This window comes from Acomys minous (assembly GCF_964271855.1).
Source record: "Acomys minous genome assembly, chromosome: 8".
NCBI classification, from domain to species: Eukaryota; Metazoa; Chordata; class Mammalia; order Rodentia; family Muridae; genus Acomys; species Acomys minous.
The window spans coordinates 106,795,933-106,811,942 of NC_140489.1; the positions used below are offsets into that span (position 1 = coordinate 106,795,933).

The 16,010-nt window shown below is 45.2% G+C and overlaps 1 protein-coding gene across 4 annotated transcripts in view; it reads left to right on the forward strand.

Annotated features, from left to right (window-relative positions):
• The first annotated feature begins 3,677 nt into the window (after positions 1-3,677).
• The window catches only part of SPAST (spastin), a 46,270-nt gene continuing 33,937 nt past the window's right edge, over positions 3,678-16,010 (forward strand). The window contains exons 1-2 of one of the 4 annotated variants that reach the window (XM_084793809.1): positions 3,678-4,206; positions 15,601-15,687. In XM_084793809.1, the coding sequence (XP_084649935.1) occupies positions 3,798-4,206; positions 15,601-15,687 (496 nt within the window). In that variant the 5' untranslated portion in view covers positions 3,678-3,797. The remainder of the gene's footprint in view (positions 4,207-15,600; positions 15,688-16,010) is intronic. The other 3 variants (XM_084793810.1, XM_084793807.1, XM_084793808.1) reach the window with 3 other exon arrangements.

Here is a 16,010-nt window from a genome sequence, read left to right on the forward strand (position 1 = left end):
GACAAAACAAAAAACCTATTACAGTCATCATGAGTGGATTGTTTTTCCAGTTATTCAGACTTATTAAATAAGTAGAATATGAGCCGGGCATGGTGGTACAGAGGCAGGTGGACCTGGAAACTGAGTCACTAGCCCAGACCCTGGAAAGTGAAGGCACATGTGTTTTGCTGTTTTTGCTTTGTTTTGTGTGCACATGTATGGTGGGGGCTGGGGAGAGCATGTGGGGGTCAGAGGACAACTTTTGGGAGTTCTCTCTTCTTTTGAATTCCGAGGATCAAACTCGGTCATCAAACTTGTGGGCAAACATTATTCTTCATGTGCCATGTCAGTCCCTCTTTTTTATTTTTTAGAGGCAGGGTTTCCTGTGGTTAAAAGTGGCATGGAATTGCCCTGCAGACAAAGATGACTTTGAACTACTGTTGAGCCAAATTGGGGTTGTGGATGTAGCTTAGTGGTAGAAGGCTTTCTTAGTATTGGGAGGTCCCAGGTTAGCTTACCAGGACTGAAGGAAAAAAGTAACTTGAGCTGGGCGGTGGTGGCGCACGCCTTTAATCCCAGCACTCTGGAGGCAGGGGCAGGTGGATCACTGTGAGTTCAAGGCCAGCCTGGTCTACAAAGTGACTCCAGGATAGCCAAGGCTACACAGAGAAACCCTGTCTCCAAAAACCAAAACCAAAACCAAACCAAAACAAACAAACAAAAAAGTGACTTGAGGAATAAAAATCTTACATCATACTAAAAATATATTATCACCTGCATGGTAAAATAAACTATGGTAAATGAAGATACTACATAGCAATGAAAAAATTAAAATGTTCTGTAACTTTTACCACCAGAAATAGCTATAGAAATTAATAGGAAAAAATTCAACCACTTAAAGAATGGAGAGGAAAAACTAAATTCATTAAGAATATAATAACATTTAGCTGGGCATTGGTGGCTCATGCCTTTAATTCCAGCACTCGGGAGGCAGAGGCAGATGGATCGCTGTGAATTCAAGGCCAGTCTGGTCTAGGACATCCAAGGATACACAGAGAAACCCTGTCTCGAAAAACCACACACACACACACACACACACACACACACACACATACATATATATGTATATAAATATATAATAACATTTATTTAGAGTCAAGGCAGACCAGGTAAAACTATACAAGATATTGTTTAGAAATACTTGCATCTGCCAGGAACAGTGGTGGACACTATTTTTTTTTTTTTAAGATGGGGTTTTTCTGTGTAGCCTTGACTATCCTGGACTCACTTTGTAGACCAGGCTGGCCTCGAACTCACAGCGATCTTCCTGCCTCTGCCTCCCAAGTGCTGGGATTAAAAGCATGCGCCACCACCGCCCAGCGAGTGGATGCTTTTAATTCCAGCATTTTGGAGGCAGAGAGAGGAGGATCTCTGAGTTGGAGGACAGCCAAATCTACACAGAGAAACCCTGTCTCAAAAAATCAAAAGAAAAAAAAAAGCAAACCAAAAAAAGAAAAAGAAGAAAAGTTTTATTTCCCCAATAAACAAAAAAGAAAGCCTGGCTTGGTGTCACACGCCTTTAATCCCAGCACTGCGAAGGCAGAGGCAGGCGGGTTGCTATGAGTTCGAGGCCAGCCTGGTCTACAAAGTGAGTCTAGGACAGCCAAGGCCACACAGAGAAACCCTGTCTCGAAAAACCAAAAATAAATAAAAGAAGAAAAAAGAAAAGCCAGGCGTGGTGGCATACATCTTTTATCCCAGCACTCAGGAGGCAGAGATAGTTGGTTCTCTGTGAGTTTGAGGCCAGCCTGATCTCCAGGTGAGTTCAGGACAGCCAGGGAAACCCTGTCCAAAGAAACCCTGTCTCGAGAAAACAAAAACAAAAAACAAAAAAAATCCCCAACAAAAGACACCATTGAAGACACTAGCTTCCCGTACAGTTGTACAGTTGAGGAGTTAAAGACACAGGTTTTGCTATCTCCCTCAAACTGTACCTGTAGGTTTGCACGGCTTATTTTTATTTACTTGACAGACAATGAGATATGATTTCACACAACCACTACTACGTGGTTCAAAAAAAAGAATTAGGTTTACTGGGTAAAAGGGACTTAAAGGAATACACATTTGAAAGAGAGACAGTATTTCAGAATGTAAAATACCACCAAGACAGGCAGAAAAGAAGGCAGGCACCTCGTGGGAAACAATGGAGGTGGTTTTTGCAGCAACCTATGATATTTATATTGGTAGGGAATAAAGTTTCAGCAAAGCGCGGGGGCTCTTGGGTGCTCTTACTGGGGATTTGTCTGCCTCCCACCGCAAACAATAGGGACTTTGTGTTAGTATTCATTGGGATAGGCAACAAGAAACAATTGTGGCTAACTGAAATAAGGGGGGGGGGTTGTTTTTGTTTGTTTGTTTTTAAAGGCTAGAGACAGGGTGGGGGTGGGGGGGAAGATAGAAGATAAAAGAGGTGAAGGAGGGAAGAAAAAAAAGACTGAATAGATTATTGGATAGGCAATATGGCCTAGGAACCCCAAAGATCCGGGGATCTCGATGCGATTGACCAGCTTTCAGAGCTTTCCATTTCAATTACCTTCTATTTCAGATGCCAGTTCCCAGGAGTGTGATTGGCCTATTGTTTGTTTCCTCTAGTGTGATGTGGGAGCCGGGCAGCAACTGCTGCCCATTATAATACCGGAAAGAAACCTAGATTAAATGATAGGTAGGCTACAAAGGAATAACGAAATGATGGAAACATACACACATATGTGTGCACACGTTGACAGTATGGATTCCTTAGTGAGCTACTGTACGGTAATTGTGCAAAACCAAGAGTGACCTCATTTACGTGATTAATCCTGAGATTACACAGACTAAATGGGCTAAACGCAGGCTTCGTAGCCGTCGTGGTAATAACATTTTTTTTTTTCATTTAAGATGTCCTGAACTTCGTCTCTGCAACCACTGCCTCCTTCTCAAACAATAAACCAAAGTTGATACACACTGCTTCTGTTATGAAACTGAGATCAGCCATCCTTTGCAAAAGACTTAGCTCAACCAGCCGAAAGTAAAGCTATATAAGAAAATGGGACTAATGATGCACATCTGTATTCCTAGTTTTTGGGGAGACGGAGGCAGAGCGATCAGGAGTTCAAGGCCCTCCTCAGCTACAGAACCAGCTGGAGGCAAGCAGGACTAGAAGAGACTGTCTCAAACAAAGGCAAGCAACGTCACCGTAAGATAGCAGACCTGAGGACTAGTCAAGCCACTCACGCCGCAACCCCCATTCTTAAGTTTACTACCAAATCTCCCTATTCTGAGTCCTCAGACTCCGGACAACAGGGTGAGCGACGAACCCCTGGGACCCACGGGAGCGGAACCGCACCTACGTTACTGGAGTTCTCGGAGAAAGGGTCAAGGGGGGCGGGGGGTGCCGCACATGCGCACAAGCTCCCAGGTCAACAAAGACGGCGGCCTGCGCGCGCGCACCGGAGCCAGACACCGAGGACGTGCGCGTGCACGGCCGCCGCTTAGAGGTGCCAGCGGGACAGAGGACAGAGGAAAAGGAGGGGTAGGAGCCACCGGCCGCTGGAGGAGGAGGAGGAGGGGGAGGAGGAGGAGAAGGGGTTGTGCTCCTGGCCAGCCGAGGAGAAAGGGGCGGGGCCGGCGAGCGGCGCGTGCAGGTGCCGAGCTCCGGGGCTCCGCGGGCGCGCGAGCGTCTCCGTGGCCCCCGCCGTCGCAGTGGCCGCCGCCGCCGCTTGGTCGCCGGTCGGTCTGCGGGTGGCGGGTTATGGCGGCGGCGGCAGTGGGAGCTGTGAATGAGTTCTCCGGCCGGACGACGGAAGAAGAAAGGCTCCGGCGGCGCGAGCCCGGCGCCCGCCAGGCCTCCGCCCCCCGCCGCGGTCCCCGCCCCTGCCGCCGGCCCGGCCCCTGCGCCCGGCTCGCCGCATAAGCGGAACCTGTATTTCTTCTCGTACCCGCTGGTCGTCGGCTTCGCCCTGCTGCGCCTGCTGGCCTGCCACCTGGGGCTCCTCTTCGTGTGGCTCTGCCAGCGCTTCTCCCGCGCCCTCATGGCCGCCAAGAGGAGCTCCGGGACCGCACCGGCGCCCGCCTCGCCCTCGCCACCAGCGCCCGGGCCGGGCGGCGAGGCCGAGAGCGTCCGCGTCTTCCACAAACAGGCCTTCGAGTACATCTCCATTGCCCTGCGCATCGACGAGGAAGAGAAAGGTACTGGGGCCTGGAGGAGGGAGGCGGCCTTAGGAGAACGCCACCTGCGCCCCTTTCCTGCACCCCCCGGAGTTGATCTGCCCCAGGAGTCCCGAATCCCCCACAGGCCAGACCCTTCTGTGCGACGCCTAGTTAGTTCACCCTCTCCCCCTTTCAGGACGCCCTAGCTCTCGACTTTGTTTCAGCACCACCACCCCCTTGTGCATTACCCGAGTCCCCGTGAGACACCCAGACTGTGCTGGTGACAGTGACAGTTGGCCTAGAGTGACCACACGGGATTCTTTCTAAGACTGTAAACAGTGTGGCTTTCTCTGCGCTTCCAAAAGGTTTTGGTATCGAAGAAGCTGCGTATAAACTTAATGAAAAGAGTCCTGTAGTGTCAGGAGAGAAAAAAGAACAAGTGTTGACTTGAATTTGAAAGGATTAGCTGCTTATAATTAGAAACGAATTCGCATATTCTGAAGTCTCATGAATTATTTTTTATCAATATAGTGAGCCTTGAAGATCCTTTTTATGAGTTGTATTTCGGCCCAAGATTGCGTTGGTTTTTTATTAAGTATGTATTCCAAGGCTGTCTCTTAATTTTCTAAATTGATATGTTAAATGAATGAGTTGGGTAAGCGTGCATACCATTGTACCATGGAACCTAAAACAAAGGCCCCTGCCTCTCATTGAGACCAGGGATACCCCATACTCCACGTTTCCTTCGGTCAGTCTCTTTTAGCCTTTCCGTGTGCAAGGCAGTGTGCACTTTGATTTGGACTATCAGCGCAGGTGTTTTACAAGATGGAAGCAGGTGGCACCAAATCTATCATAATAGCTAATCTCAAACTTCTGTGGAAAATGTTAAGTGGGGTTAGGAAGCCTTACTTTTGTCCCTCCTGTAGTAGTCTCCAGAGAAGCCCAGGCTCCCGCGTTGGCCCAGCTGGGCATGCTCACCAACATTGTCCACTGTGGAAATGAACAAGCTGTAGTTCTTTTGCAGTGGTGTTTCCACTCTCAACACCTCAGACTGTTCTAGTGTTTCAGGCTTGTTTAAACGTTTTCTTTGCAGGGCCTAAGAATAAAAAAAAAGGGGGAGGGGGAGGATATAGTGAAAGACACAGATATCCATGATTTTGGAGTGCAAAGACAGTGGTCTCGACTGAGTTCAAGACAGTAGTAGACACAGTTGAGAATGAGTATTTTGTGTTTGTGAGAGCAAGGTTTTTGTTCTTTGCTCAGTTCTTCATTACCTCTTAGGTACATCCAGTGATCACTTGGGGAGGATGAAGGGCATTCCTCCTTCCTTCCAGGATGTTGTATTGCCCTGTTTTATAGCTGTATTCTAGTGTTTAGAGAGTGAGTGGATTGTCTGGGGCTTGGGGATGTAGTTCAGTGGTAGCATGCTAGGACCCAGTATGCTTCAGAGCTGGGATTTGCTTCTCAGTGCTTTGGAAACAAAGTCAAGAAGTAAAAAATTAAAACAAGTTAGTTACATTCCTTTTCCTTTAAAAAGAAACAAAGCTGAAGCCAGTGGTGCTGGCAAAGGCCTTTAATCCCAGCAGAGGCTGAGGCCGATGGATCTCTGTGAGTTCCAGGTCAGCCTGGTCTACAGAGTGAGTTTTAGGACAGCCAAAGTTACACAGAGGAGCCCTGTCTCAAAAAAACCAAAAGAGAAAAGAAATAAAGCTGGAAAGAGTGGCACAAGGCTGTAATCTCAGCACTTGGTAAGCTGAAAACTGGCCCTGAGTTTAAGGCCATGAGAGCTGCATACTAAACCTTGTATCAAAACAAAGCAAAGACAATAAACTGAATTTATATTTCCATGGTTCTCTTTTTGTCTAAGTCTTCCCCATTAGCATATTAGAAATCTTTAATTCCATAATTGAAAAAAGAGTTTACATTTGAAGTCTGTCAGCCTTTTAGCTACACTGGCAACTCAGAGCTTACTTCCAAGAAAGTTAAATTCTCTTTCGACTTCATACAAATGTGTGACCAGATAGACAGACTTGAGTATGTAGTCTTCGGAGGCGCTCTGGCTCTTGTACACTGGCGAGGGGGTGGGAGTGTCTTACATTGCCATCCATTAGAAATGTGGTTTCAAAGTAGCACAACTAAGAACAGAGTTAGGTGACCAGACTTAAGGTAAGATCATTCTTTGATTTTATTTAATTATTTGTTTTTTGAGATTATAATCACAATATTGCTCTCTTCCTTTTCCTCTCTCAAACTCCCCCATATATTTCTCCTTACTCTCTTTTTTCTCTTTCTTTCTTTCTTTCTTTCTTTCTTTCTTTCTTTCTTTTTTTTTTCCCGAGACAGGGTTTTCTCTGTGTAGCCTTGGCTGTCCTGGACTCACTTTGTAGACCAGACTGGCCTTGAACTCACAGTGATCCGCCTGCCTCTGTCTCCCGAGTGCTGGGATTAAAGGCATGCACCACTACGCCTGGCAGCTCTCTTTTTTCATTCATTGGTTTTTGTTTTGTTTTGTTTCAGTTTTTATAGACAGGGTTTCTCGGTGTAGCCTTGGCTGTCCTAGACTCACTTTGTAGACCAGGCTGGCCTCGAACTCACAGATACCCACCTTTGTGTGCCTCTGCCCCCCAAGTACTGGGATTACAGGTGTGGGCCGCTAAGCCCAGATCATTCATTGCTTTATACATATATGATTTTATATACTGAACAATGTTTCTTTTTTTGTTTTTGTTTTCTGAGACAGGGTTTCTACCTGCCTCTGCCTTCTTGGGATTAAAGGCAAGTGCCACCACACCCAGTTGTTTCTTTCTTTCTCCCCGCCCCCCCTCGGTTTTTATTTTTTTTGGGGGGGTGTTGTTTTTCAAGACCAAGGATTCCTCTATGTAGCCTTGACTGTCATGGACTCATGTTGTAGAAGACCTGGCTGGCCTCGAACTTACAAAGATCCACCTGCCTCTGCCTCCCAAGTGCTGGAATTAGAGACGTCCACCACCACCGCCCGGCCCTTTCTCTTTTTTAATACTGGTAAAGAGCCAGTCCGAATACGAGAAGAGTTGTGACTGTCATTCTTGGGTTAATAGAACATGACCTAGCATGTTTTGTGTGACTTGTATAGACAGACAGACGAGTGTGAGAGCGCCTAGGTAATACCAAGGAGAGGTTCAAAAGGCACGATTCCACTTCTCAGTAGGTAGTGCCTAACAGTAAGGGCCAAAGTGTGCTGTGTGAAAGAAAGGGAACCAGTTTTTTAGATGTAGGACCGAAGAATTTGGCATCAAGAACAAAAGGTGTCTAAATAAAACAGTCCTCATTAGTTAAATTTTTCCACAATTTTATTTATTTATTTTTATCTTTTATTTATTTATTTATTTTTATGTGTTGTATATCAGTGCTTTATCTGCCAAAGAAGGCATCAGATCACATTACAGATGGTTGTGAGCCACCATGTGGTTGCTGGGAATTGAACTCAGGATCTCTAGAAGAGCAGGTGGTGCTCTTAACCACTGAGCCATCTCTCCAGCCCCACAATTTTATTTATTAATTTTTCTTTTTGGGGTGTGTCTCTTTTGTGTTTTCATACAAGTGGAGGTCAGAGAATAGCGTGGGCTGGTTGGTCCTGTCCTACCACGTGGGACCCCCAGAATCAGACTGTCCGGCTGCAGGCTCAGCCCTCTTAGTCCTGTGTATATTTGGACTACAGTCCCAGAGTGCTAAGGGTTCCTCACCACCATGGCGAGGAGGCATGGCAGCAGGCAGCCATGTGGCTGGAGCAGCCAACAGAGAGCTCACATCTGAACCCTAAGCAAGAAGCAGAGAAAGTGAATTGAGAGGAAACAGCCAGAGTCTATAAACTCTCAAAGCCCACCCCAAAGGCATCCTTCCTCCAGCAAGGCCACACCTCTCAAATGCATGAGTGTGTGGGGAACGCCCTCATTCAAACTACCATACCACATACTTTTCTGGTATTTTTTTGTGTTTGTTTTCATGACAGGGTCTTTCTATGTGGCCCTGGCTATCCTGGAACTATGTAGACCAGGCTAGCCTCAAACTCACAGATCCATCTACCTGAGTCTTCCTCCTGAGTGCTGGGATTAAAGCCGTGATTTTTCTAGCAGTGATTTTTCTAATTTCGTATAGTCCAGCATTATACACAAAAGCCTGTCTACATCTGTTTTCATAAATTGGGGCTGATTATCTTCAGACTTGGTTTCCTTTTGCTTGATGCCTCTACTTTAGCAGGCTGTGTGGGTCACACCTGCTCCCAGCACTTAGGAAGCTGAGGCAGGTGATTAAGGAAAGGTTGAGGCCAGCTTGAACCACGTAATGCGTTCTATGTTGAAATCCTCCTTCATTAATGACAAGCATGTGGATCACCGCACCTTGAAGGCCAGTGTGGTCTCTGAGGGGAGTTGTAGGCTACGTGGGACTTCGTGGTGGGATCCTGCTGCAAAGAGCCCACAGGTCCCATTGGAATAAAGAAGTAGTAGTGCAGGGAGATTAGGGCTTTTTTCAAAATCATCACCTTTCTTCTTACTAACTGTTCAATATTTAGTGTTATTTGCACAAAAAGACCAAAGGTCAGCTACCGTTGGGGACTTTTATGCCTTGTTTGTTTTCTGTTTTGTTTTAAAACTTGCTTTCTTTCTTTCTTTCTTTTGGTTTTTCGAGTTAGGATTTCTCTGTGTAGACCTGGCGGCTGTCCTGGATCTCACTCTGTAGACCAGGCTGGTCTCGAACTCACTGAGATCCACCTGTTTCCGCCTCCAGAGTGCTGGGATTAAAGGCATGAGCCACCACTGTCCAGCGTAAAACTATTTATTTATTTATTTATTTATTTATTTGAGAAAGGGTTTCTCTGGGTAGCCTTGGCTGTCCTGGAGCTTGTTCTGTAAATGAGTCTCCTGCCTCTGCCTCCCAAGTTCTAAGATTAAAGGTACCTCCAGCACCCAGCTTAAAACTTTTTTTTTTTTTTCCTGAGACAGGGTTTCTTGGTGTGGCCTTGGCTTTCCTGGCCGTTCTGTAAACCAGGCTGGCCTTGAACTCACAGAGACCCACTTGCCTCTGCCTCTTGAGTGCTGGGATTAAAGGTGTGTGCCACCACCACCCAGCACTTAAAACATATTTTAAAAATTATATGTCTGGATGTTTGACCTGCATGTATGTACATGCACCAGTACATGCCTGGTACCCACAGAGTCAGAACAAAGAGTCTAATTCCCTTGGGGCTGGGGTACAGGATGTTGTGAGCCACCATGTGGGTGCCTCACCGCAGTGTTCTGTGCAAGAGCAGCCAGTGTTCATAACCGCAGAACCATTGCTCCAGCTCCTTGTTTTTTGTTTTGTTTTGTTTTGTTTTGTTTTTAAGATTTATTGATTATTTATACAGTGGTCTACATGTACACCTCAGGCCAGAAGAGGGCATCAGGTTACATCGTAGATGGCTGTGAACCACCATGTGGTTTCTGGGAATCGAACTCAGGACCTCTGGAAGAGCAGTCAGTGCTCTTAACCTCTGAGCCATCTCTCCAGCCCCCTTGTTTTGTTTTTTGAAATCCTAATTTCTGTGGTTAATGTGACTCTTGGATGGCCCCATTATTCCTGGTTAAATGTGTGGATGAGGGAGTTGCCGGGTCATATAGAAATAGGCTCACTATCATAGCAGAGAATGAGGCTCTTTACCCAGTTAATGGCACTAGTTTGTGTTAGGACCAACAGACATGCCGTTTTGGTCCATCGCTTTTTGTATTAGGTTGTTTGGGTGGTTTTTTTGGTTGTTGTTTAGTAGGTGTCTTAGTCACTGTTCTGTCGCTGTGAAGTGACATCATGACCAAGGCAACTCTTGTAAAAGAAAACATTCAATTACAGTTTCAAAGAGTTAGTCATGGGCCATGCTGGGGGCCTGGAGGTACTTAGTAGTGCTGGAGCCGTAGCTGAGGGCTATATCCTGATGCCCAGGTAGAGACAGTTGGGAGGGGATGGTGTGGGCTTTTGAAGTCTCAGAGTCTGCCTCCAGTGACACACTTCCTCCCACAAAGCCACAACTACTTCAGCAAGGCCACACCTCCTAATCCTTCTAATTCTTTCAAACAGTTGCACACCCTGGTGAATGAGGGTTCAAATCTGTGAGCCTGTGGAGACCAGTGGTTTGGCTTTTCTGTTTTATAAAATGTATTTATTTATTTTATGTATATGAGTGCTTTATCTGTACGTACACCTGCACAGCAGAACAGGGCACCAGATCTCATTATAGATGGTTGTGAGCCATCATGTGGGTGCTGGGAATTGAACTCAGGACCTCTGGAAGAGCAGACAGTACTCTTAACCACTGAGCTACCTCACCAGCACCCGGCTTTTTAGATCTTTAGTGGCATTTTGCTGACTTTCTTTATTTGGGTGATAGGGATTGAACCCTAGGGTCTTGTCCTGGTTTGGCAAGCATTTCCCCACTGAGCTGCAGCTCTCGATGTCATTTTACTCTAAAAATAATTATTTTGTGTGTATGTTTGTGGTGGGGCTGGGAGAGCGGAATGGAGCGTGCATGCATGCCGCAGTGTGAGCCTGTTCTCTCTCCATCCTGTGGGTCCTAGGCTCAAACACAGGTGCTCAGCCTTGGCAGCAAGTGCCTGTACACACTGAGCCATCATGCTGCCCCCAACTTTAGTAAGCTCCCAGGCTGTTGTTGAAGTCACTCTACAGTGAGGCCTTGAACTTAAAATCCTGCTGCCCTCTGTCTCTGAGCAGCTGGTGTCCCGGACTGGCTCAGTCGGGGATAGGTCCTGGGGAACAGGAGTTCTTGAAGTGTCGGGGAACAGAGATAAGGCTTGTTGACAAACAGAGACAAAACTCAAGATCGAGTCTGTGTCTGAGTGTATTTTTTAAACAAGCAGTTTAGGATTTTATACTTTTTTTTTTCTGAAATGGGGGATTTGTGGTGGTTACGGTTTTTATGGAGTAGATTTAAGGGAGTCAGCAAGCAATCAAGCATACACGGTACAGGTACAGATAGTGTTGTTATCATTTGAATACAGCTTTAAATGAAACAATACAGGGTATGGAACACACAGCAAAGACGTCATCACTTCTAAGTTACTGGCTTGGTATCAGTGTGTATGTGGTTTTTTTTGTCCAGGGTTAATGTTTTTTTCTTAACGAAACTTGTGTCTAGCACCTGTATGTCAAGACTGTTGTTTGTTTGTTTTTAGTTCTCTCTTTTGGTATCTGAGTGTCACTACCTGGAGTTTTTTGAAATGCTCTATTTTTTTATAGACTATAACATAACTTATTAACTAATGATTAATTTTTAGTCATTTTTTTAATAGGTGGAAATGAAGCAGAACTATTTGGACCTGGACAGTCCCTGGCTGTAGATTTGAGTCAGCGACCATGGTTACGTCTGAGAAGTTTTAATTTGGGAGAGAAGCTTAAGAAACAGGATAAAGACAGAGACTGTCAGCACAGCGAGAGAAGGAACAACTGTAGTTTTTCTCTTGGCAGAAACATCAGCCCAAGTCAGGAGACTCTCCCCTTCTCAGGGCTCTTAGCCTCAGGCCTGTGTAGTATTTGTCACACAGACTCTACTGGAGGGGTGACAAGCTGGCATCAACAGACCTGTGCTGCCTGGCTGGAGACATGGGTTTTAAATTTGTATTCTCTGACAAGGTATAGGGTGGCCCTTCAAGTGTTTATTTATTGTTTGCCATCTCTGGGACAGTGCATAGGTTGTTTCATTCTCCCCACTTGGGAATTTGAGATTGAACTCAGGGATTTGCACTTGCTAGGTGCATGTTTGACCACCAAACTGCCATCCTACATTGTTTGGTGTTGGTTGTTTTTTGTTTTGTTTTGTTTTGTTTTTTTAAGATTTATTTATTACTTATACAATATTCTGCCTACATGTGAGCCAACAGGCTAGAAGAAGGAACCAGATCTCATTATAGAGGTTGTGGCCCACCGTGTGGTTGCTGGGAATTGAACTCAGTACCTTTGGAAGAGCAGACAGTGTCCTTAACCTCTGAGCCATCTCTCCAGTGCCCTGTTTGGTTATTTTTACTATTGCTTTGTAAGTGTTCTTTGTGTATTCTAAGTGCAAGTCCTTCATTAAACATGGTGGGTTTTTTGTTTTGCTTTGTTTTTAATTTTTAAAAGTATGTTTGGTATCTTTTCATTGTTAGAACACTGGCATTGAAGGGCAGGAGTTTGAATTTATTGGTTTAGTTCTATGCTTTTGCTTTTTGTGTTCTCTTAGAACTCTCTGTCTAGCTGGGCGCGGTGGCACATGTCTTTAATCCCAGCACTCATAGAGGCAGAGGCAGTGGATCTCTGTGAGTTCAAGGTTTTTCTGTCTCGGAAAAAACAAAAAAACAAAACAAAATAAAAAACCAATAATAATAAAATAAATAAATAAGACATCTCTGATCAATTCTCGGCCTTCTAGCTAAGATCAAGTGTAGAAATCTCTGTCATAATTCAAGCTTTCAAAAGGTTGTGTTTAAATATTCTTGAGTTTTACATCTAGTGAAGCTCTGGCCAGGTGACTCTTGGCTAAAAAAGCTTTTGCTTCAAAGCCTGATGGCCTGAGTGTGTCTTGGAACCCACATAAAGGTGGAAGGAGGGAATCACTCTACAAGGCTACCCTCTGACCGCCACACTTACGCTGTGCTCACTTTGCCCCCAGGGTACAAATACATATACATATAATAAATGTTATTATTTAAAAAATAGAGAATGTAAAAAAAAAAAGTTAGAGAATATATAAGTGACAAGCAAACGCTGAATAGAACGTTGTTGCCGGTGCGCCGGTGAGCCAGCTCAGCAGGGTGGGGTCTTGCTGCTTCAGTCCTCAGGACCCACAGAGGAGGGAGAGAAGTCTCCTGAAAGGGGTCTGCTCACGTATCCTGGCACATGTGTGCATACACAGAGAGACAAAACTAAACAAGTATGTGTCGTTTAATTTTTAAAAAATATTTCTTTATTTTATGTCTGTGAGTGCTTTGTGTGTACACTGTGTTTGTGCCGGCTGCCTGAACAGGTCAAAAGGACAATGTCTGACCCACCAGAATCTGGGTCCTGTGCAAAAGCAATGGTCCTAACTGCTGAGGCATCTCTCCAGCCCCAGTATGTCATCTTAAAAATTAAAAATGAATGCTGCCAATGAGAGCTCTCATGGACATTAGGAGTGTAGATTGGTGCACCTGTGAGACGGATCAGCTGGCAAAAGGCACTTGATACCCAGGCCTTGAATACGTCTTCAGAGTTCTCCATTGAAGGAGATAGCCAACTTCCTAAAGCAGTCCTTTGACCTCCACATATGCATTGTGGCACTTACCCCCCCCATACACACACACACACACACACACACACACACACATAATAGTAAAATAAAAATCTTTCAATATAAAAAGACCCCAAAAAAGCATAGTTTGGATCTGGGGATATAGCTTAGTATTAAGTGCTTGCCTAGCACGAAACCAAGGCCCTGGGTTCAATTCCAGTACCACAAAGAAAAATACAGAGGCAGCCAGGTGGGGTGCCACACGCCGTTAATCCCGGCACTCAGGAGGCAGAGGCATCGCTGTGAGTTCAAGGCCAGCCTAGTCTACAAAGTGAGTCCAGGACAGCCAAGGATACACAGAAAAACCCTGTCTCAAAACAACAGAGGCTAGAGAGGATGGCTCAGCAGTTAGAGTACATACTGCTCTCTGCAGAGCACCCATGTCAGGTGTCACAGTCCCCTGAAACTGCAGCACTGGGGCATCCGACATCTCTGATCTGCACACTCACACAAACACTTACTTTAAAATAGTAAAAATTAAAATTAAAAAAATAAAGAAAAAGGTCCCAGCAAGGTAGCTTAGTACAGTGGTTCTCAACCTTTGGGTTGCAACTATCAGTAAACACATATTTCCAATAGTCTTAGGAACCGCCAACCATAAATTTATTTTTATTGCTACTTTGTAACTAATTTTGCTTTTGAGTGGTGTCTTGGTTTCTAAAACTATTGGAATTTTGTGTCCCAAAAGCTGCAACCCTGGGTTCAGAAGCGCTGGGTTAGTGGGTAAAGGTGCTTGCCAGCAAGCTTGATAACCTGCTTAGAGATCCAGGACCTACATGGTAGAGAGAATTGACTTTTGCCAGTTGTCCTCTGACCTCCACATGGGTATTGAGGCAGGTGCACATCCACACACATACATATACACACTAAACAGATAAACAAATGTCCAGCACTCGGGAGGCAGAAGCAGGTGGATCGCTGTGAGTTCGAGGCCAGCCTGGTCTACAAAGTGAGTCCAGGACAGCCAAGCCTAACACAGAGAAACCTTGTCTCGAAAAACCAAAAACAAAGAAACAAACAAAAAGAGGAGGAGGAAAACAGGAAACTGAGCATCCAAAGTTTAAGTTGGTTCACAGTAAACCTAGACTAGCCTCAGACTAGCTCTATAGCCGAGGAAGACCTTGAACTTCTTAGCTTCTTGCCACTGTGTCCAGGTTGATTTATAGCAAGCTCTTAATAATTTCTTCATATGCCATTATCAAATAGTTTTTGCATACTTGCTTTTTACTGGGCACTGTGGAAACTATGATATTGTGAGAAATAAGAAATTCCCAAATAAGGGCTGACTTATTTGAGGGACAAAAAGGGAAAGGAGGCTGGGCATGGTGACACACGCCTCTTATCCTGGTTCTGAGATGCAGAAACTGTAGATCTCTGTGAGTTCAAGGCCAGCTTGGCCTGCAGCGTGAGTTCCAGGCCCCCTAAGGCTATATAGAATCTGTCTTAAAAAGGCAGGGGTGTGGGGCCGCTGGGAGAATAGGGGATCCACATTCACGAAGACATATTTCTTAGTTGTATATGATGTCTATAAAAAGACTACATTCTATTTTGTCATCACAGCAGTTGTGATTAAGTTTTTATTTTGAAAATGCCAGACATGGTGGTACACACCTTTAATCCCAGCACTCAAGAGGCAGAGGCCAAAGGATCTCTGAGTTTGAGGACAACCTGGTTTATAGAGCGAGTTTCAGGGCAGCCAGGGCTACACAGAGGACCCTGTCTTGAAAAACAAAGCCGAAAAATCCTAATATTTTGGGCCAGTGAGAGGTTCAGTGGGTAAACGTTCTTAATTTCCAAGCCTGATGATCTAAGATGAGTTCCCACGGGCTGGTCCCTGACCATGCATGCTGTGGCAGGTGTGCCTCCACTCTCACACCTGTACCCATCAATACATAAGTGTAACTTAAACTAAAATTTTGAGAAACATGGGGACTGTAGTCTCCCTGTTGAAGAGACACAAACACATTAAGCTACAAGCCATATGGTAGGTAAGGACTTAGTTATGACAACTCTTTGCTGTGTCATCTATCAGTGTGATACTTGGGGCAGTGGGTGGTACGTTTTCCTGCCCGTGATATGTACAAATACTGATTCTATTTTTAAAGCAGGACAGAAGGAACAAGCTGTGGAATGGTACAAGAAAGGCATTGAAGAACTGGAAAAAGGAATCGCCATCATAGTCACAGGCCAAGGTGGGTTATGTGTACAGTTCCTCCTGCACCCAAATTCTACAGTTGTTTCCTCCCTCCAGATCCCTTACCCAAGAAGAACCCTGCCAGGGCTCTGGTGGCCTAAGCTGCGAGCATGTCAACCCTAGATATATACTAATACCCAGGGTGACTCCTAAGTGACCACAGCGCAGCAGCACATCCAGTGTGGAGAATTTGGTAAAGGGACAATTCATATGAGTGGGAAAGATCAGATAAAGGTGAAATGTTACTAATACCACAATTCAATATCTATAACTTGTTTATTTTTGCTATTCTTCACTTAATTATTTTGGACTGTAGCTGTT